This window comes from Tachysurus fulvidraco, chromosome 12, assembly GCF_022655615.1.
Source record: "Tachysurus fulvidraco isolate hzauxx_2018 chromosome 12, HZAU_PFXX_2.0, whole genome shotgun sequence".
NCBI classification, from domain to species: domain Eukaryota; kingdom Metazoa; phylum Chordata; class Actinopteri; order Siluriformes; family Bagridae; genus Tachysurus; species Tachysurus fulvidraco.
Genome location: NC_062529.1, coordinates 8,017,465 through 8,034,944, shown reverse-complemented (window position 1 = coordinate 8,034,944; position 17,480 = coordinate 8,017,465). Strand labels below are relative to the sequence as shown.

The following is a 17,480-nucleotide window of genomic DNA, read 5'->3' as shown; positions in this document are numbered from 1 at the left end:
CACTCTGGCTAGTTTTCCACATGGCTACTCATTTTAATCCCAAGAAACAGTATGTAAGCTTAAGAATATTCTAAGTACTTCAATAAAGATACACAGATGATGTACTTCATGGCTAAATTTCCAACTACTGCATATCCCAGAGCTAACTCCATCATGTACATTTTATTTGAATATTTATCTTAAGAATGTCCTTAATTTGTACCAGGCTGTGACTTTTATAAAACACAAAATTAACTACTGATATTAATTATTAGTTCCCTTAATTATTCATGACCACGTTCTCTTTTTTTTAACAACTACATAATTTCATCATTCTAAAGTCACCTGGTTGTTAAGTGCTGCCAGACGCATGACAATCTTCTTTCCCACAATGAACAAGAAGTTCTGGTTGTGGATGCTGGCAAGCGGAGTCTGAATATAAGACAGCACACAATATAAGTTAAAGCAGAATGGACTAAAGTAGACTTCAGCTGAGTGATAACAGCAGATGAACAAAGGTTTTACTCACGGCAAACACCACACGGAGAGCACGCAGCTTCATGCCGATGTCAGTCACCCCTTTGTCTCTAAGATGTTCACTAAGAAAAAAGAGATGCAAATGCTTATACTGTAGGTTATTAAACATACATCTACACTGTTACACCATTAAACTGTAAAGAGGATTGTACCTAATAAAGGGCACCTCCATCTCCTCTGGGGTGAAGCTCTCCTCACTCTCCTGCAAGACAAATTAGCAATGAATCATTAAAAAGCACACAGTAAATGTTTACAGCCTCAAATTCAGAGCAAAATCAGCAAATGTACATACACATCAGGTCTGAAACTTAGAATTACCTCATAGTCCTGATGTCTCTCTGAGTCACTGTGGGGGGAGTGAACATGCTCCTGCTCCCACCTTCAGCCATATGCAGGTACGTGCAGACCACCTTTTTGAAGGTGTGATGTTAAATTACAAAAATAAAAACAAACACAAATTAAAACTACAGACACATAAATGTATAACAAACAAAATTCCAAGAGTTACTATCTACAATATTGGCTTCATGACACCGCAATAAATTTACCATGTAATCCTTAAGTGGCTCGTTGGCTGACGTCTCCCTGAACTTTGTAACCTTCCCAGATTCTCCCTTGAGAGAACAATTTATTGTGAACACAATTACACACTGCACTAAGTGCTTTCTATCAGAACAGTCTCGTAATAATACATCGAACCTTCTCTTGCTTTCATTACTGTAAAAACAACCCTGTGATAAGCTTTAGGAAATAAATAAAAGTTTGGTGACCAGAAGGACAGGTGATGTTTAGCAGGCAGCAGTGTTGTGTTCACAATGTTGTGAAGCCACAACGAATAATCCATTACCTGAATGTCAGTAAAATTGTCCTCAGAGATGGTATGATATGGGAATCCCTGCAAATGACAATTATATAAAACTCTAAATCTACAACCGCATTTCTCTTCTAAAAATTTTCACATCTTTACATCAGACTAATAAATACTGTGATTACCTCGAGTTACCTCGGAGGGCAGCAGAGACAGGACTGGCTCAACGGCCTCACACACACACACACACACACACACACACACACACACACACACACACACACACACACACACACACACACACACACACACACACAACACTTAGACAAAAGCAGCCTACACTTTTCAAATGTAATTAAAATACTTTGCTAAGCATGATTTAGTGTAAAAAAAAAAAAAAAAGCAGCCAAAGTTTTTGAGTGACCTTATAATGCGGTAAATTAAACAAAAACTTCAACAGTTATTCACCAGGTGTAAAAAAAAAATAAAATAAACAAACTGTGATACTACCGATAAAACACTAGGAATACTACAGTAAAAATCTTGACAAAGAGAAAGTGAAGCACAAATAATGTAGCTAGCTAATTGGAAAGTATAAAAACAGGTGAGCAGAGTCAATGTGGGAAATGAAGCAAAAAACAAAAAACAAAAATATAAACACAAAAACTGTTGACTTGTAACTGGGCAAACATGAAATGAAAGAATAAGAAGAATTTAATTATTTTAATTTTATTCTCGCTAGCTTTCTAACCAAACGACCCACAGGCAAATGTGACATTATTATAGACTACTCAAAACACCACCAAAACATGGATCTATTCTCAAAGCAACCACTAAATCACAAATAAATATGACATTTAAACATTTTTGTTGCATGAGGATTGCTGACAGGAGAACCCAGAACAGTGTCAGAGTGTCATTTATTTTATATGTATATATTCTACCTATTTTGTATTTTGAGACGTGATTTACTGCTATAATAGTCGGAATAATTGGGAAATCCAGGAAGGTCGTATATCCAGTAAAGATTTAAAACTTCTGATGTCGCCATTCTGATCTATTAGAAGAAGAAAGAGGGTGAAGAGGTCACGTGACCGAGTCTGTGCGCTTCATCGGGTCTCAGCAGACATCTGTTGAGGTGGCGAGCTTCAGGGTTTGCGCGTGTTTTCGGCGGGTTATTATAATACATATAATATATAATATATTAGTTGAAATAGAACTCATGGTTATTTTATAGTTGGTAATTAGTGTTGACCTTCTTATGTCTGTTTTGCTGGTTTTTAAACCATAACGGAGCTTGAAGAAATTAAAGGCGCGGGATATGGAGATAACTGCAGACAGAGCTGTAAATCAAGACTGGGGATGTAATGAGATTCTTCAGTTCAACCAGTTTGACGGTCTTCCTTTTTCCTCACGGTATTATACACTGCTAAAGGAGAGAAAAGCTCTTCCAGTTTGGGGAGAGAAATGTGAGTTCATGGACTATATCACTAATAACCAACTTGTGATTATCAGTGGTACAGCAAAAACTGGGCAAAGTACTCAGGTAAGTCTTTCCATGTTTATATATATATATATATATATATATATATATATATATATATATATATATATATATATATATATTCTCTAACTTAAAATGAACCTGTAGCCTACATCTATGACAGTCTTGAGCATGTAGTCTTTAGTATTTTCTGGCAAATTATCAGCTGATATCTAAAAAAATCAGGGACTCAGAAAACTATCAGTACTGTCAAATCTAATTTTACTGAAATGCACCACGTGATTCTTATTTAGTAAATCAAACTAAGAAGTTCGTGTGTGTCTATATCCACCTTTTGCAGATCCCACAGTGGTGTGCAGAGTTCTGCTTGTCTGTGCAGTACCGGCACGGCATGGTGGTGTGCACTCAGATCCACAGGCAGACCACAGTGGATCTCGCCCTCCGTGTGGCAGATGAAATGGACGTGAACATCGGCCATGAAGTGGGATACGTCATCCCTTTCCAGAACTGCTGCGCTGCTGACACGGTGCTTAGGTACTTCACATTATTTTACTATATGCGTTTTTTTTGTTTTTGGCCTAAAATGTTTTTGCTGATGTTTCTTTTGTATTCAGTTCACTTCCCCCTGCACATATTCATCAGCATCCCCTTCCCCCCCTGCACACGTCCTTTCATAGTCGTCTGCCTTGCTAAGAAAAGATAACAAAAGGCCCACAGAATTAATTTTGGGGTCCCCTTCCACAGCTGCCATGCCCCCACACAATACATATGCTCCGGCGGTGCCTTTAGAGTGGTTGTTAGTCAGTCTTGCAAACAATGACTATGATTTGAACAGCTGAGAGGAGCAGACTTAATGAAAACACTGACCTCAGTCATTACCTGAGTAAATGACCATCAGAGAATGCCCGGTCTGCTTCATTAGACTTGTTTTCATGTCAAGTGCTTGGTGGGCCAGATACTTTTCATTTGTTACTTTGTCTGATTTTAGTTTTTGTTTGTATGTTAGTTATAGTTTAGGGCTTGTGTAAAGACACATGAAAGACTTCCATTGTGTCTTTATGTGTATGACTTGCTAAGATTGATGTTGATGTGCTCAAGCTCCTTTTGAGAATAGGTTAAATTTGAATACATCTGCACTGAAATAACGAAAAGAAGACCAATTAAATTGTATCACAGTGTGGATACACACCGGCATAGCGTCTATCATAACATCAATGTCACTAATTATCTGTGTTTTTATTGTATGTTAAAATTGGTAATTAATCCCTTTTAGGTACTGTACTGATGACATGCTGCTTTGTGAGATGATGTCAGACCCTCTGCTGGAGCAGTATGGTGTGGTTTTGATCGATCAGGTTCAGGAGCGCACGGTCAGCACAGACCTCCTGCTCGGCCTGCTCAAAGATGTGCTGTTGGCACGGCCTGAGCTCCGTCTGGTCATCCTTACTGCACCTCAGTCCTCTGACAAGCTGCTACACCATTACAGAAACGTGCCCTTGATCCAGCTTGAGGCAGAACAACCAACTGAAATAGTGTATGGCACCGGGAGGGAAGGTGTGAAAGACTATTTGTACGCCTCTCTACAGTTGGTTATGGAAATCCATCAGTCTCAAGAGCATGGAGATATTGTAGTGTTTTTGGCTACTGAGCAAGTAAGATGATATTTATTTACTTATGAAATTTATTTAGTAGACCCAGTAGTGATTAAAAAAGCTTGTGTGTCTACAATTGGATAAATAATAAGCCTTGCCTTATCTGCAAAATGTTAAGAAGCTTCAAAAATAAAAAGATTTTTTTATGTAGTACTGCACTGAATAAGTTATTTCCTATAACTGACGTTAACGAATAGTCCACAAGACACAGTAATACCTTTTTATACAACTGAACCAGTTAAAAGGTTTCCATACGCTTAATTTTTACTACTGTGTGCACTCATCAACTGTCTGATGTCTTATGAGTCTCTTATTTATCCTGAGTAGAATCTGCAAAACAAAAACGAGTTGAGAAGAATGTGTTTTATATATTTGCTTTTCTAGGTTTCTTGGCATCTATTCAAATGAGTACAAGTGCAAATGGTAATATTTTAATATATCAGTGTCTCCTTACATAATCATTCTTTCTCTTTCTTGAAGGAGATTGAATGTGCTCATGCCATCTTGAAGCGGGAAGGGGCCAGGGTAGCTTCTTCACAAGGGGAGCTCATGCCCTTGTCGGTCTGTCCAGAGCAGAAGGACAATCTGCCTGTGCTTACAGAGGAGGAGTGCAGGTGCAGGAGAGTCTACCTCACTTGCGGTCCAACTGAAGATCTATTCTGGGCCATGTATTCCATTTGCTTCATCATTGATGCTGGAGTACAAAAAAGATATGTATGTGCTAATTTCACAGTTAAATTGTTGACTGCATATTGATTGGATTGATATTTGATTGATTCTTTCACAGGTCTATAACCCTAGAATCAGAGCTAGTTCTACTGTTATTCAACCAATTAGCAAAAGCCAAGCCGAATGCCGCAAACAGCTGATTGGTCCAACAGGTAAGTAAGTGAATAAAACAAATTTATTCAACAGTTTATTCTCATTCCTGTTTAATATGAGCGGTGCAACTTGTAGGGAAGTGTTTCCGTTTGTACCTGGAGAATACGCCACTTCCAACTGAGAATGTGCCTCACATCCTGGAGTCTGACATCACTTCCACTGTGCTTTTCCTTAAGAGGATGGAAATCGCTGGGTTGGGTCACTGTGATTTCATCGATAGACCAGGTGAGACACACTCTCAGCCATACACACTTACAAACATGCCATATCTGCAAATCCCATGATGCAGCCATAGATCAAGTATATTCTTTCTACAAAGTTTCCATCATCTGTGGTATTTATTATTATGACCTGTTGCTGACCTGTATATTAACAGTATATTAACAGTAAATATATGTACTGGCCTGTATTTATGTTAATTTTGTGACACTTCTATTGAGTAAACACATAAGAGAGAGATACGTGGAAATTGCGTGGAAATCTATATATATACACTATATTATCAGTTCTAAACATCCATGCTTTATTGATTATGTTAGCACAGAGCTATCCTGTCTACTGAGGTACGTTTTTTATGTTTGTCAGAAAATGTATGTATGTCTTAGCCTGATATTTATTAGTGCAGAGGATACTTTGTTAGGACGTATGGTGTTTATTCACTGAGAAAAATCTGCTTCTGTCAGAGTTTAACAAGAATAAGCTGATTTCTTTCCTCTGCATGTGCTAGCTAGGGTCAGCCAGGTTCCTCTTGGCCCACAGGTCAAGCACAGAGGCCACCGGCCATATTACTGGATGTCTAGCTGAACCATGAACGCTCTCACTGCCCTCTTTGTTTAAAAGATGACCCACTTCTGTATGCCTGGAGCTGAACATCCACGTGCACATCATTAGTAAAAAAGAGACAGGAGAAAGTCTGTTCAAAAAGTATGCAGTTACGATGGACTGCAAGCCTAGGAGGTGTTGAGATTCAATTTAACACATTGTATGAAAACTGCAGTCATTGTACTGTATCTAATATGAGGTCTCTTTCATTCTCATTGTCAGACACCATGCAAAAGATTTGTTCACGGAATACTTTTCCATAAAGAAGTTGTGCCACTGTTTAAGGATTTTGTAGGATTATAGGCTAACATGGATAGAATTGCTTATAGAACATATTTGATCCACTTGCAGACCCTGAGGGCCTCATGCAGGCTTTAGAAGAGCTGGACTACTTAGCGGCTCTGGATAACGATGGCAATCTGTCAGAGATTGGAATAATAATGTCTGAAATTCCTCTGGAGCCCCAGATGGCTAAGACTCTTCTAGCTTCCTGTGAATTTGACTGCGTGAGTGAGGTGCTCACCATTGCTGCCATGCTAACAGGTAATTTCCTCTTTTTTTAATCTGTGAAATGAGGCCCAATGACTACATCCCTTACTTATTTCCACTACCTGTTTATTATTTCTTATTGTCACTGGGTTTCATTAGACAACATACAGTAAATCCTTTGTATTATTGTAAAGCATTTATATCATAGCATAAAACAGATGCTTGTCATATTTTGTCAGTCTTTTGTCTCTGTAACGAACAGGATATGAGATTCTATGTGATTTTGTCTTGTTATTAATAAAAATCCAATACTTAATACAAAATGAGCATCCAAATGGGGCACAAAAGTTCAAAAACAGTCCAGTCAAAAGAGCAAATCCAAAGACTAGTTCTCAGAATTTGGCAAGACTTCACAATTGCTGAGAGCTTATCTATGTCAGGGAACCGAGAGTGTCTTCAAGGACAAAAATACCCAAATGTAGGGATAATATAGAAGGGGAAAAACTAAATGGCTAGAAACAGAAACAACAATACATGGGAACACAAAAAACAGGAAAACAGGACCATAAACACAACAAACGAGACAAGGACTCAGCAAAAACAAAAAAATACAGATGCAAGACAATCGGTATAAATAAGTGCGTAGAAGTCACGGGAAGGAGACATCTGCTGGTATGCCAAGCTTATATGGATTTTAAAAAAGCGAGATAATCAATGACTGGGTGGCCCTGAAAGTTTTTATTCCCCATTTGTCAATGCTAACAATTTTTTTAGTTATTAAATAACATGTATGTTTTTCTTCATTTATATTAATGCTTTACTTTCTGAAACATTCCAAAAATCAATGAATTCATTATTATTAATGATGTTCAAAATAAACAGCTATTCTGCAACACAATAAGCTTTGGTCACATAACAAGAAATGGTTAAGGTATCTTATGGATTAAGCAATTCAAAATACAAGTGTTATAGGAATAAATTATTATTGGTTATTGGTTTAAATCCAGTGTGTGCATATATCAAAGGTTTTAAAATGACTTGACATTTTGGAACTGAAGCTATATTTTATAATGCTAACTGAACTCCTATGCCATATGAGCCGATACACAACTGCGTCACAGGGCAGCATAACATACTCAGAAGAATGCTTTATCTGTCCTATTCTGTATACTTGAGCTCACAGACTCCTGTGATTGACACTGTGAGTGTTAAGGAGAATGAGTATGCGATCCCTTCCACCGTGAGAACATTGGCCATAGACTTTGTGATGTTCAGAGCTAGTGCATTAATGCATTCATATGAGTGTAATTTATTTAATGCATTCATCTATGTAATTTCTTTGGAGCTATGAATAGCTCGTATACAAAGGTAAGATCAAATAAATTAGAGACTTGGAGAGTTAATATTGACAAAAAATTTGCAAATAATCTTTCTGATATTCTGATGTATTTAATTCCCTTGTCTGTAATGCAGCACAACTCTTTATTATTGTAATAGTCATATATTTTTATCTTTTTTGCTGAACTAAAAGCTGAAAATTTTGTAGTGATATAAACAAAAATCATTTCATATCTTTAAACACACACACAACCCCCCCCCCCCCACACACACACACAAGCATCATATAATATTTGAACCCCCCACCACCATCCCACCGCAATTAACTTGTGTAACACGTTCATCCTAATGCTTCCATCTCAGTTACAAAAGGCTAATTTTTGAGCTGTATTCATGTATATCTGATATGATAGTGCTTAATAAACGCCATTCTGTATCTTTTATCTTTCTCTTTGTGTATCTCTCAGCTCCAAGCTGTTTCTTGGTCCCTACTGTGGAGTTCAAACAGCAGGCTTTCAAGTGCCATCAGAGTTTCTATCACACTGAAGGAGACCACTTCACCCTCATCAATCTGTACAATGCCTACAAACAGAGCCAGCATAGCTCGTGTAAGTCATGGATCAGAACAGCAAAATGCCAATATGTATTCAAACCTACAGACTATATCAGCTAGTAGAAGCACAAGTAGCACTGTGTTCTAGGTCACAATCTTGACATAACTAAAATTTACAAGACTTTATATAATGAACAAATTAAGTAATTTCCTGTAATCGCTTAGTCCAGGGGTGGTCAGTCTTCCACAGTATGGGTGCAGTCTTAGTTGACCTAATACTAATACCTAAATACTAGGAGGTGTGGATTTCTGGATTCATTAATGAGTAAAGTAAGGCCATTGATTTACATCCTGGGATCATGAATAAGCCAAAACACACTTTGAATCGGACTTAGACAATTAAATCTTATACCATGTAATCATGGAACAAATATCCCATAGTTTGCTGCCATTCGATCAGAAATGTACCTTGTCATTTTAGAGAGAAAGCAAAAAGTATAAACTCCTCTGTTCTGAACCCTTTCCCATTCTAAGGAATATTGCAAAGCATCCTGACTGTTATGAAGTGCTGACACTCAAGACTCCTCATAAATGTTAAATAAAAATCACCACATCATCGATTGTAACTTTTGTCTTTGTTAAACATGTAAGCAGCCTCATGAGTTCACTTTTGGAGTTTGATTCGTCCCCTAGATCGCGGCACAGAGCGCTGGTGTAATGAGCATTTCCTGAGTTTAAGTGCTCTTCAGATGGCTGATGCAGTTCGAACAGAGCTCACTGAGATTCTGAAACGGTTAGAGCTGCCAGTGTCTTCTCCAGCCTTTGGCTCCAAGACAAACGTCATGAACATCAAAAAGGCTCTGCTATCTGGCTTCTTCATGCAGGTACAGCCATTAATATAATAATAATAATAATAATAATAATAATAATAATAATAATAATAAGGCAGACAGTTGTTTGTTTAGATAAACAGGTTATAACAGGCTAGAAGGTGAGTTCTGTTCGGTTCTGCTTGGAGCTGGGGGAAGTCTGGGTCGTTCTCAGATGTCACAGTTGATGTCACAGTTGATGTCACTGTGGATGTTAATCTACTTAAATAATAAAATGAGTATATTAATATTAGTACATATTAGTACAAGATACGTATACTTAGTCACAACTGTTACTCAGAAAACATAAATTAATTCACCCCTCATTTCATTGAATTCATTTCGGCTGCAATAATTTTTGTTTTCATTTAGTTATTAATACATTTTTAATATGTTTTAATGATTTTTTTTGAATAATTTGCTTTGAATTTAGCTGCATGCTTGTTTTTGATGCTGAACTTTACTTTCCAAATAAACCAGTAACCTAATGTAACCTAACCACATTTAAAGCATTATGTTTTGTACTTGCTCTCTGATATCTCAGGTGGCCAGGGACATCAGTGGGACAGGGAATTACTTCATACTTACTCACAAGCATGTCGCTGAGATTTATCCTCTCTCTGTCTATGGAATCGAGTCATCCAAGCCAAAACTTCCTGAGTGGGTTGTATATCACAAGCATACGCTGTCTGAGAATAACTGCATCAGAACCGTGACCCAGATTTCAGCAGACGAGTAAGTGCAGCTTCTAAAGCTTTAATCCTGTTTTTTTGTTTAATAGAACAGATATTAGTAAAATAGTCAGCATTTATACATGTGGCGATTGCTGTTGTGTCAATAAACTCTTTCATTTTCCAAACCTTTAAGACCTTTACTCACTTTATTCCAAGCCAGTACTTGCAACGTAGTTCGTGCAACAATCAGATTTGCTCCTTATAGCCATTTTTTTTTGCAGTTTTCATAGCATTGTGACATTGACAACTGAAATGATGTTTCATTTCTTACTGTATTCAAAACATTAGAGAAACTCTTAACGTACATAACACACTTTTCCTAACCCCACTGCAACAGCTATGAATGAAAAGAAAAAGTCTCCTTTTTATACAGTTGAAGTGTAGTGTATAAATTGTATATAAGGTAAAAGGAGGTAAAGGAAATGAAGTAAAAAGGAAATTTCATCAAAATGAAAACAGGGTATGTTTTAGTGTCTAGTTCTTTAAATACTAGTGGTCCAAGAGTACATGTGCAGAGTCTTCTCAAAACTTTCATTTCCTTACATTAATACTAAAATAGTGATTTAAATGTTTTTAAGTGTGTACTGACTTTTGTGCAATAAAATTATAATCCTATGTAGTGTCAACAGACTTTTCTTCCATGTCTTTGGTAAACGAAAACAGGCAAATCCCTGACACACCCAGTAACGCTGTTATTTGTGGGCCAATTAAATTCCAGGGTTTACTGTTGCGCTAAGAGGCGCGACCAATCAGATTTTAAAAACGACACCCGCCCCCGCTTTAAATTCAGGAACAGCGACCCACTGTGGACAAAACCGTCCTGTGCTTTTAAGAATAATGTAAGAATTTGAAAAGTATAGAAAAACATTTTATTACATTATGTATTGTATTGTCGAAAAAAATAATATAATATAATATGATATGATATGATATGATATGATATGATATGATACGATACGATACGATATAAGTGATTAGCACGTTCGCCTCACACCTCCAGGGTCGGGGTTCGATTCCCGCCTCCGCCTTGTGTGTGTGGAGTTTGCATGTTCTCCCCCTGCCTCAGGGTTTCCTCCGGGTACTCCGGTTTCCTCCCCCAGTCCAAAGACATACATTGATTAGGTTGATTGGCATCTCTGGAAAATTGTCCGTAGTGTGTGAATGTTTGAGTGAATGAGAGTGTGTGTGCCCTGTGATGGGTTGGCACTCTGTCCAGGGTGTATCCTGCCTCGATGCCCGATGACGCCTGAGATAGGCACAGGCTCCCTGTGACCCGAGAAGTTCGGATAAGCGGTAGAAAGTGAGTGAGTGAGTAATGAGCAAGCCAGAGGTAAGGGTGGCAAGCAAATCTCCCTGAGATGATGTGAGGAAGAAACCTTGAGCAGAACCAGACTCAAACCCATCATCATCTGGGAGACAGTGAATAGTGCTGCTGTCAGTAATGTCAGTTTTGCAAATGTCAGTAATTTCCTGCCTCTACCCTGTATATGTGCACAATTTGCATATTCTCTTCATGCTCTTGGGGTTTCCTCTGGCTACCAGTTTCCTGGCCCAGAGACATGTGTGGTAGTTCGACTGGCATCTCTAAGTGTTCTGTGTGAGCGTGTGCGTGTGAGAACTCCTTCGAACATGTGTAGGAAAACCGTTACAGGATGAACCAAAGTAAAATCTAGAGAAAAATGTGTTGACATAGTGAAGAAAGAACAGTTTTCAGGGAGTTGCATCGTCAAGCAATTATCTTATATACTGTAGATAACATTATCTCATCATTACTAAGTTTTTTTCTGACTGTCCTTGTTTCTTGACCAGGTTCATCCAGATGACCCCTCAATATTTCTTTTACAACCTGCCCTCTAGTGAGAGTAAAGACATACTTCAGCATGTTATAATGCATGGCTCAGCAGCACCAGGGGAAGGCAAGAATAAAGCACAAACCTTCAACAACAGCACCAGTGAGGAACAGTCCTACGAGCGCTGTGTCATACAGTGAGCAGGGTGTATCACACCATAGCCTCAAAAACAGGGTAAAAAACATACAGGGTTTAAATCACTTGTGTAGTGATGCAACAGTATATGGCTGAACTCAAGATAGTTTGAAGTAATAATATATGAATGTCTAGAATCAGCATCTTAGTTTAAAGTAATGCTGTGAGATTAACTGATAAGTATAAACATGTATTTAAATACTGCTATGCAGTGCTTGCAGCAGATAGCTGTATGTGTAACTAGTGACTGGAATGAGATCTAGTAAAGCTTGCGATTATGCTTTTTGAATAAAAACTACAATGTTGTTCTTGTCAACAGTATTAGATACAGGGTTTATTGTCAATGACACTAAAAATGGAGATTCAATTAATATGTATGTCTCATGTTCTGTGAACCAATTCATTTATGTATTTATCTGCTCAGCTAATAATGTTGTTTAATTGCACTGTAATAATAAACCACTTTATACCACAGTGCTGTCGAGTTCTCAGTTCTTATCAGAATGTGTTGATTAATATTTCATTACAGCAATCATTCAAAGAAGGTTATATAATATAAGAGATTAAGAATATGATACCAGGGTCCCTGTGTCGATCTTGCCTTGAGTTACTGTCTGTGCTGTTTCACATAGTAACTCTGTTTGCATGGGTTTCCTCCCACTGTGTAGAAACAAGCAGATAGGCAGACTGGCTATGCTGAAATTCCCTATATATGTTAATCAGTTTAATTATATATGTGTGTGATGTCCTGCAATGGACCGCACCCAGTGTTCCAGGTTCTCCAGGATGATAATCCTATCTAACTTCTTTCACACTATTAAGCTTAACTATAAGCAGATAGAAAGTATGATGTGTATCTGTTTAATTACATATTGTGGTGTAAAACCAAGAATGTAGTAATGTAATTTTAAATAACGTTGATTACTGGCCAATAACGTGTCCTGGTGTGTTTTATTTTTTATTAGAACAGTATGAAAGTGCCAGTTTACAAATGTTCATAATGTATACATTCATTTTACAGATTGCATTAATTCAAGAGGACTAAACTCACTTCAAAGTTTAAACATTGGATACAAGGTTTGGAGTCTTGATCCAGAAGGGATTTGGTTCTGCAGATAGCAAGTGAGAGGGAAAAAGCTGGCACACGTTTGCTAACGTGCTTAATACTGCAAAAGTCCCTTAACTCAAAGAGTTTGTACTATGCAAATAGAAGCTGCAGTTTAATATTTTAGATTTGGTTATTTTTGGTGTTTTAATAGAGTGAAAATATTTTCACAGAACGTTATGGGAAAACACTGCAAAGTTTTCTTTTTTCTTCATTGCGTTGTCTGAGTTCTAGTGTTGTGTAACTATAATGTTGTGCACAGCTGCTCACACGCACACCCACCCACACACACCCCCCCCCCCCCCCCCACACACACACACACACGGATCCTAATCACAAGCACGCATCCAGATGGCTGAGTGGGGAGGCTAGAAAAGAAAAGTCGTTTCTGAGTGTACATCATATGTGCACATTTTCTTGGATGTTTGTTGTTTGAATATCTTAACAACTTCGGTGTAAGTCTGCGTTCAGCTATGTGACAATTCTCTTGAATCCTGTACTGAATATGAATCCGTATGGAGCGGTTAAAGTGTAACTGTCCGTGTTGGTGGCCAGACTAAAGGATGACAGCAATGCTATACTCTGTGGTTTAACTGTTACAGTAGATGCGGTGATGGGGATCTCTGGGAGCAGAGGGAAAAAAGTGACACCTGCGTCCGAGGGAGAGCCAAGATCTCAAACACTCAAATGTCAAACTTCCAGTGTTAGTGTTTTTCGGAAAAACACTCATAAGGATCGTTTAAGCAATAACCAAGTCACACAGTTTTCAGTGGATGATAGCAACCTGGCGGAGGATGTGGACAGGAAGAAGAGAGCTTTCCAGAAAAGTCCATTGTACTTGTGTGAAAACTACACCTTCTGTTACGACCAAAGACATCAACATGACACAGACACCGAGAGCACACACACTGTTGATAATATTGTTCCCACTGATCTACTCAAGCCTGGCACATTTGAAGACAAATGGGATACCTGTGCATTCAATAAACTAAGCAAACCCCAGAAACAGGTACGTCGTAAACTTTTATTTATTTGTTTATATAATGTTGCACTAAAACAAATATATAAAATAAGATAAATTGATAAATAGATGTATTTCACAATTTACTGTTAACTTACTGTACTTAAAGCAAATAGCTAGACAGGAAGCTAGAGACTCCGTCTTAGAAGGACAAACAGCATTGTAAATATTCATGAAAAAGTGGAAAACAGTGATACTTTGTGAACAGGGAAAGCAGAGACAGGGATACTTTGTGAACAGGGAAAGCAGAGACAGGGATACTTTGTGAACAGGGAAAGCAGAGACAGGGATACTTTGGGGACAGGGAAAGCAGAGACAGGGATACTTTGGGGACAGGGAAAGCAGAGACAGGGATACTTTGTGAACAGGGAAAGCAGAGACAGGGATACTTTGTGAACAGGGAAAGGAGAGACAGGGATACTTTGTGAACAGGGAAAGCAGAGACAGGGATACTTCGGGGACATGGAAAGCAGAGACAGGGATACTTTGTGAACAGGGAAAGCAGAGACAGGGATACTTTGGGGACATGGAAAGCAGAGACAGGGATACTTTGGGGACATGGAAATCAGAGACAGGGATACTTTGTGAACAGGGAAAGCAGAGACAGTGATACTTTGTGAACAGGGAAAGCAGAGACAGGGATACTTTGGGGACAGGGAAAGCAGAGACAGGGATACTTTGGGGACAGGGAAAGCAGAGACAGGGATACTTTGGGGACAGGGAAAGCAGAGACAGGGATACTTTGGGAACAGGGAAAGCAGAGACAGGGATACTTTGGGAACAGAGAAAGCAGAGACAGGGATACTTTGGGGACATGGAAAGCAGAGACAGGGATACTTTGGGGACAGAGAAAGCAGAGACAGGGATACTTTGGGGACATGGAAAGCAGAGACAGGGATACTTTGCGTTGTCTGTAACCCTTGAAGGTGAAACTTGCAACTTGAAAGTCACAGCGGTTGTTGAAAGATGAAAGAATTCTAATTTCCCTAAAGTTCCCAAAAGATGTATATGTGCAATTTTCAAGGATGAGAATTAATTAAATAAAAGGCACTTAATTTTGTTGGCTTTAATATGTGCCTTTTGGCTGGAAGTTTAGATATAATGTTCCTTTGGATTGTAATTACAGTTTAGAATAATAACAAAGTTTTCTAGGTTGTGTATCTTTAACATACACACTGAAGATAGAAAAGGTGTAAGCATGAATTTCCATGTTTCTGAGAGTGCGTAGTATTTATGCCTGGGGTATCCAGTCTGGGGCATCTTCAGTCCTGTGAAGATGCAGGTTTTCATTTCAAGTAGGAGTCACACCTGATTTCACCTGCTTAATGAGATGATCTTGGCTTTCACTAGACTTAGTTGTGGCTTTTGCTGAGTCAAAATGAAAAGCTGCACCCAGACCATTTCTTTCCTGATAAGATCGGACACCCCTGATCTTTGCTGTAGAAAGAACGCCTGCTCCTACATCTGCCCTTGAACATCCATTATAAGCATTCGGTCAACAGAATTTGAAATACTTGTCTGTTGCAAATTCAGGTATCCTGGAATGAATTTAGAAAATATTAAAACAATACTGGAGTAGTATTCCTTAAACTCTTTCTAACTTGATTCCTTTCTGTCGACAGGAAGGAACTTGACATCAGAAGTTTTCAATCAGTATAAACTAATAATTGTGTTACCCAAAAACAAATAGCCTGTTATGAGATTAGTCAGGACACTGAGGGAAAGGGGAGGGGGTGGGAGCCCCATGCTGGGCAAATAATTTACACATCTCCTCATTAACACATTTAAAAAATAAAAAAGTGGATGGCACAACTACAGTTTTTTTAAGTAGTAAACACTGTATTTAAATCTAGTATTCTAGGTAAAAAAAAAAAAAAAAGGAATACATATAAAAAACCTCAAATTCTAGCCCAGAGTGTCTACATTTACTATGAGCCATTAATTCTCAGACATCAGTTTTCTGCACTCTTTACTAGTTAAATGTTTAAAGCAGTATAAACATTTGTATATATTTGTGTAACGTTTTCTCTACAGACTGCAGTGAAAGCACAGCGAGCAGATCCATTGTACACAAAGACACCACAGTAAGTAGCTTACATTCCCTTAAATTATTGATCTGTCTCACACACACACACACACACACACACACACACACACACACACACACACACACACACACACACACACACACACACACACACACACACACAAATACACACATTACCTTTGACAACAGCCTGCTCTTTGGATTATGATGCCTCAGTTTTGACATGGTCAGACCATGCTTGATTTACCTAATTTGCTGATATACAATACCACCTTTCGGAAAAGATTAAAGGTTTTTATAAAATATAAAGGATGCTCAGAACCTGCAAGCTTTACTTGGTGATTTGGTCTGGTGGAGCTTTATTAACATTTATTCTAGCAGCCAGACTGGGGATCCATCCATCTCCATGAATGACCTTAAGGAACGTTGTGAGTTTGACCACTAAGCTGCATCCACTGGGTCTTAACCCTCAGTTGTAGAAATGTGGTAAATGTACATTACTCTGAATAAGGGTGTTCTGCCTAAATGTTTTGGCCTAAATGTAAATACATCCTGTCTTCTTTTACATGATCTGAACTATTCTCTACTGAAATATCCTCTGAGAGTCTGTCTGTTTCTTCCTCTACAGTGTTCCTGGCATTTGTGATGACATGTTCCTGGCTTTGCCTGTGGCGTACGATGCTACAGAAGAAGACTTGATGAGTGCAATAGAAAGAGAGTTTGGCTAGTATGATTACAATGCAGTTTATCTTGGATGCAAAATATTAATACAAAATACAGATGCCTATATTACATAACTCTTGCAGTCTATAAACCCTGCATTTAAATTTACATTCTATGTTTGCCAAAATGCTGTTTTGTACTTATTTTATTTGTATCGGGTGGTTTTGCATAGTGCTTATATTTCATTTGGATTCAAAGACATAAATCAGATTAAATATTTTTGTGTTTTTACGTTACACACAGAAGGAAGGATTTAGAATTTTTGTGGTTAAAAAAAACAACAACAAAAGAAAAAACGGGAAAAATGTGTAGGGATGTATGTTTAAGTTTGTGTTGCTCTTCACCCCTCAGTATGGAATGTATTTTAACACGATTTGGGATGGAAATCCTACAAGAAGACTTATCTCTACTGAATACTAGCTTATGTTAACA

General features: G+C 38.1%; 1 protein-coding gene across 1 annotated transcript; it reads left to right on the top strand.

Annotated features, from left to right (window-relative positions):
• The first annotated feature begins 2,426 nt into the window (after positions 1-2,426).
• dhx32b (DEAH (Asp-Glu-Ala-His) box polypeptide 32b) lies at positions 2,427-12,626 on the top strand. The gene is made up of 11 exons (XM_027172097.2): positions 2,427-2,870; positions 3,169-3,362; positions 4,102-4,480; positions 4,961-5,194; positions 5,268-5,361; positions 5,438-5,587; positions 6,536-6,727; positions 8,479-8,619; positions 9,258-9,448; positions 9,978-10,168; positions 11,977-12,626. Exons 1-11 carry the CDS (start codon positions 2,646-2,648, stop codon positions 12,155-12,157), a joined length of 2,172 nt encoding a protein of 723 aa, XP_027027898.1. The 5' UTR covers positions 2,427-2,645; the 3' UTR covers positions 12,158-12,626.
• Positions 12,627-17,480: the final 4,854 nt, after the last annotated feature.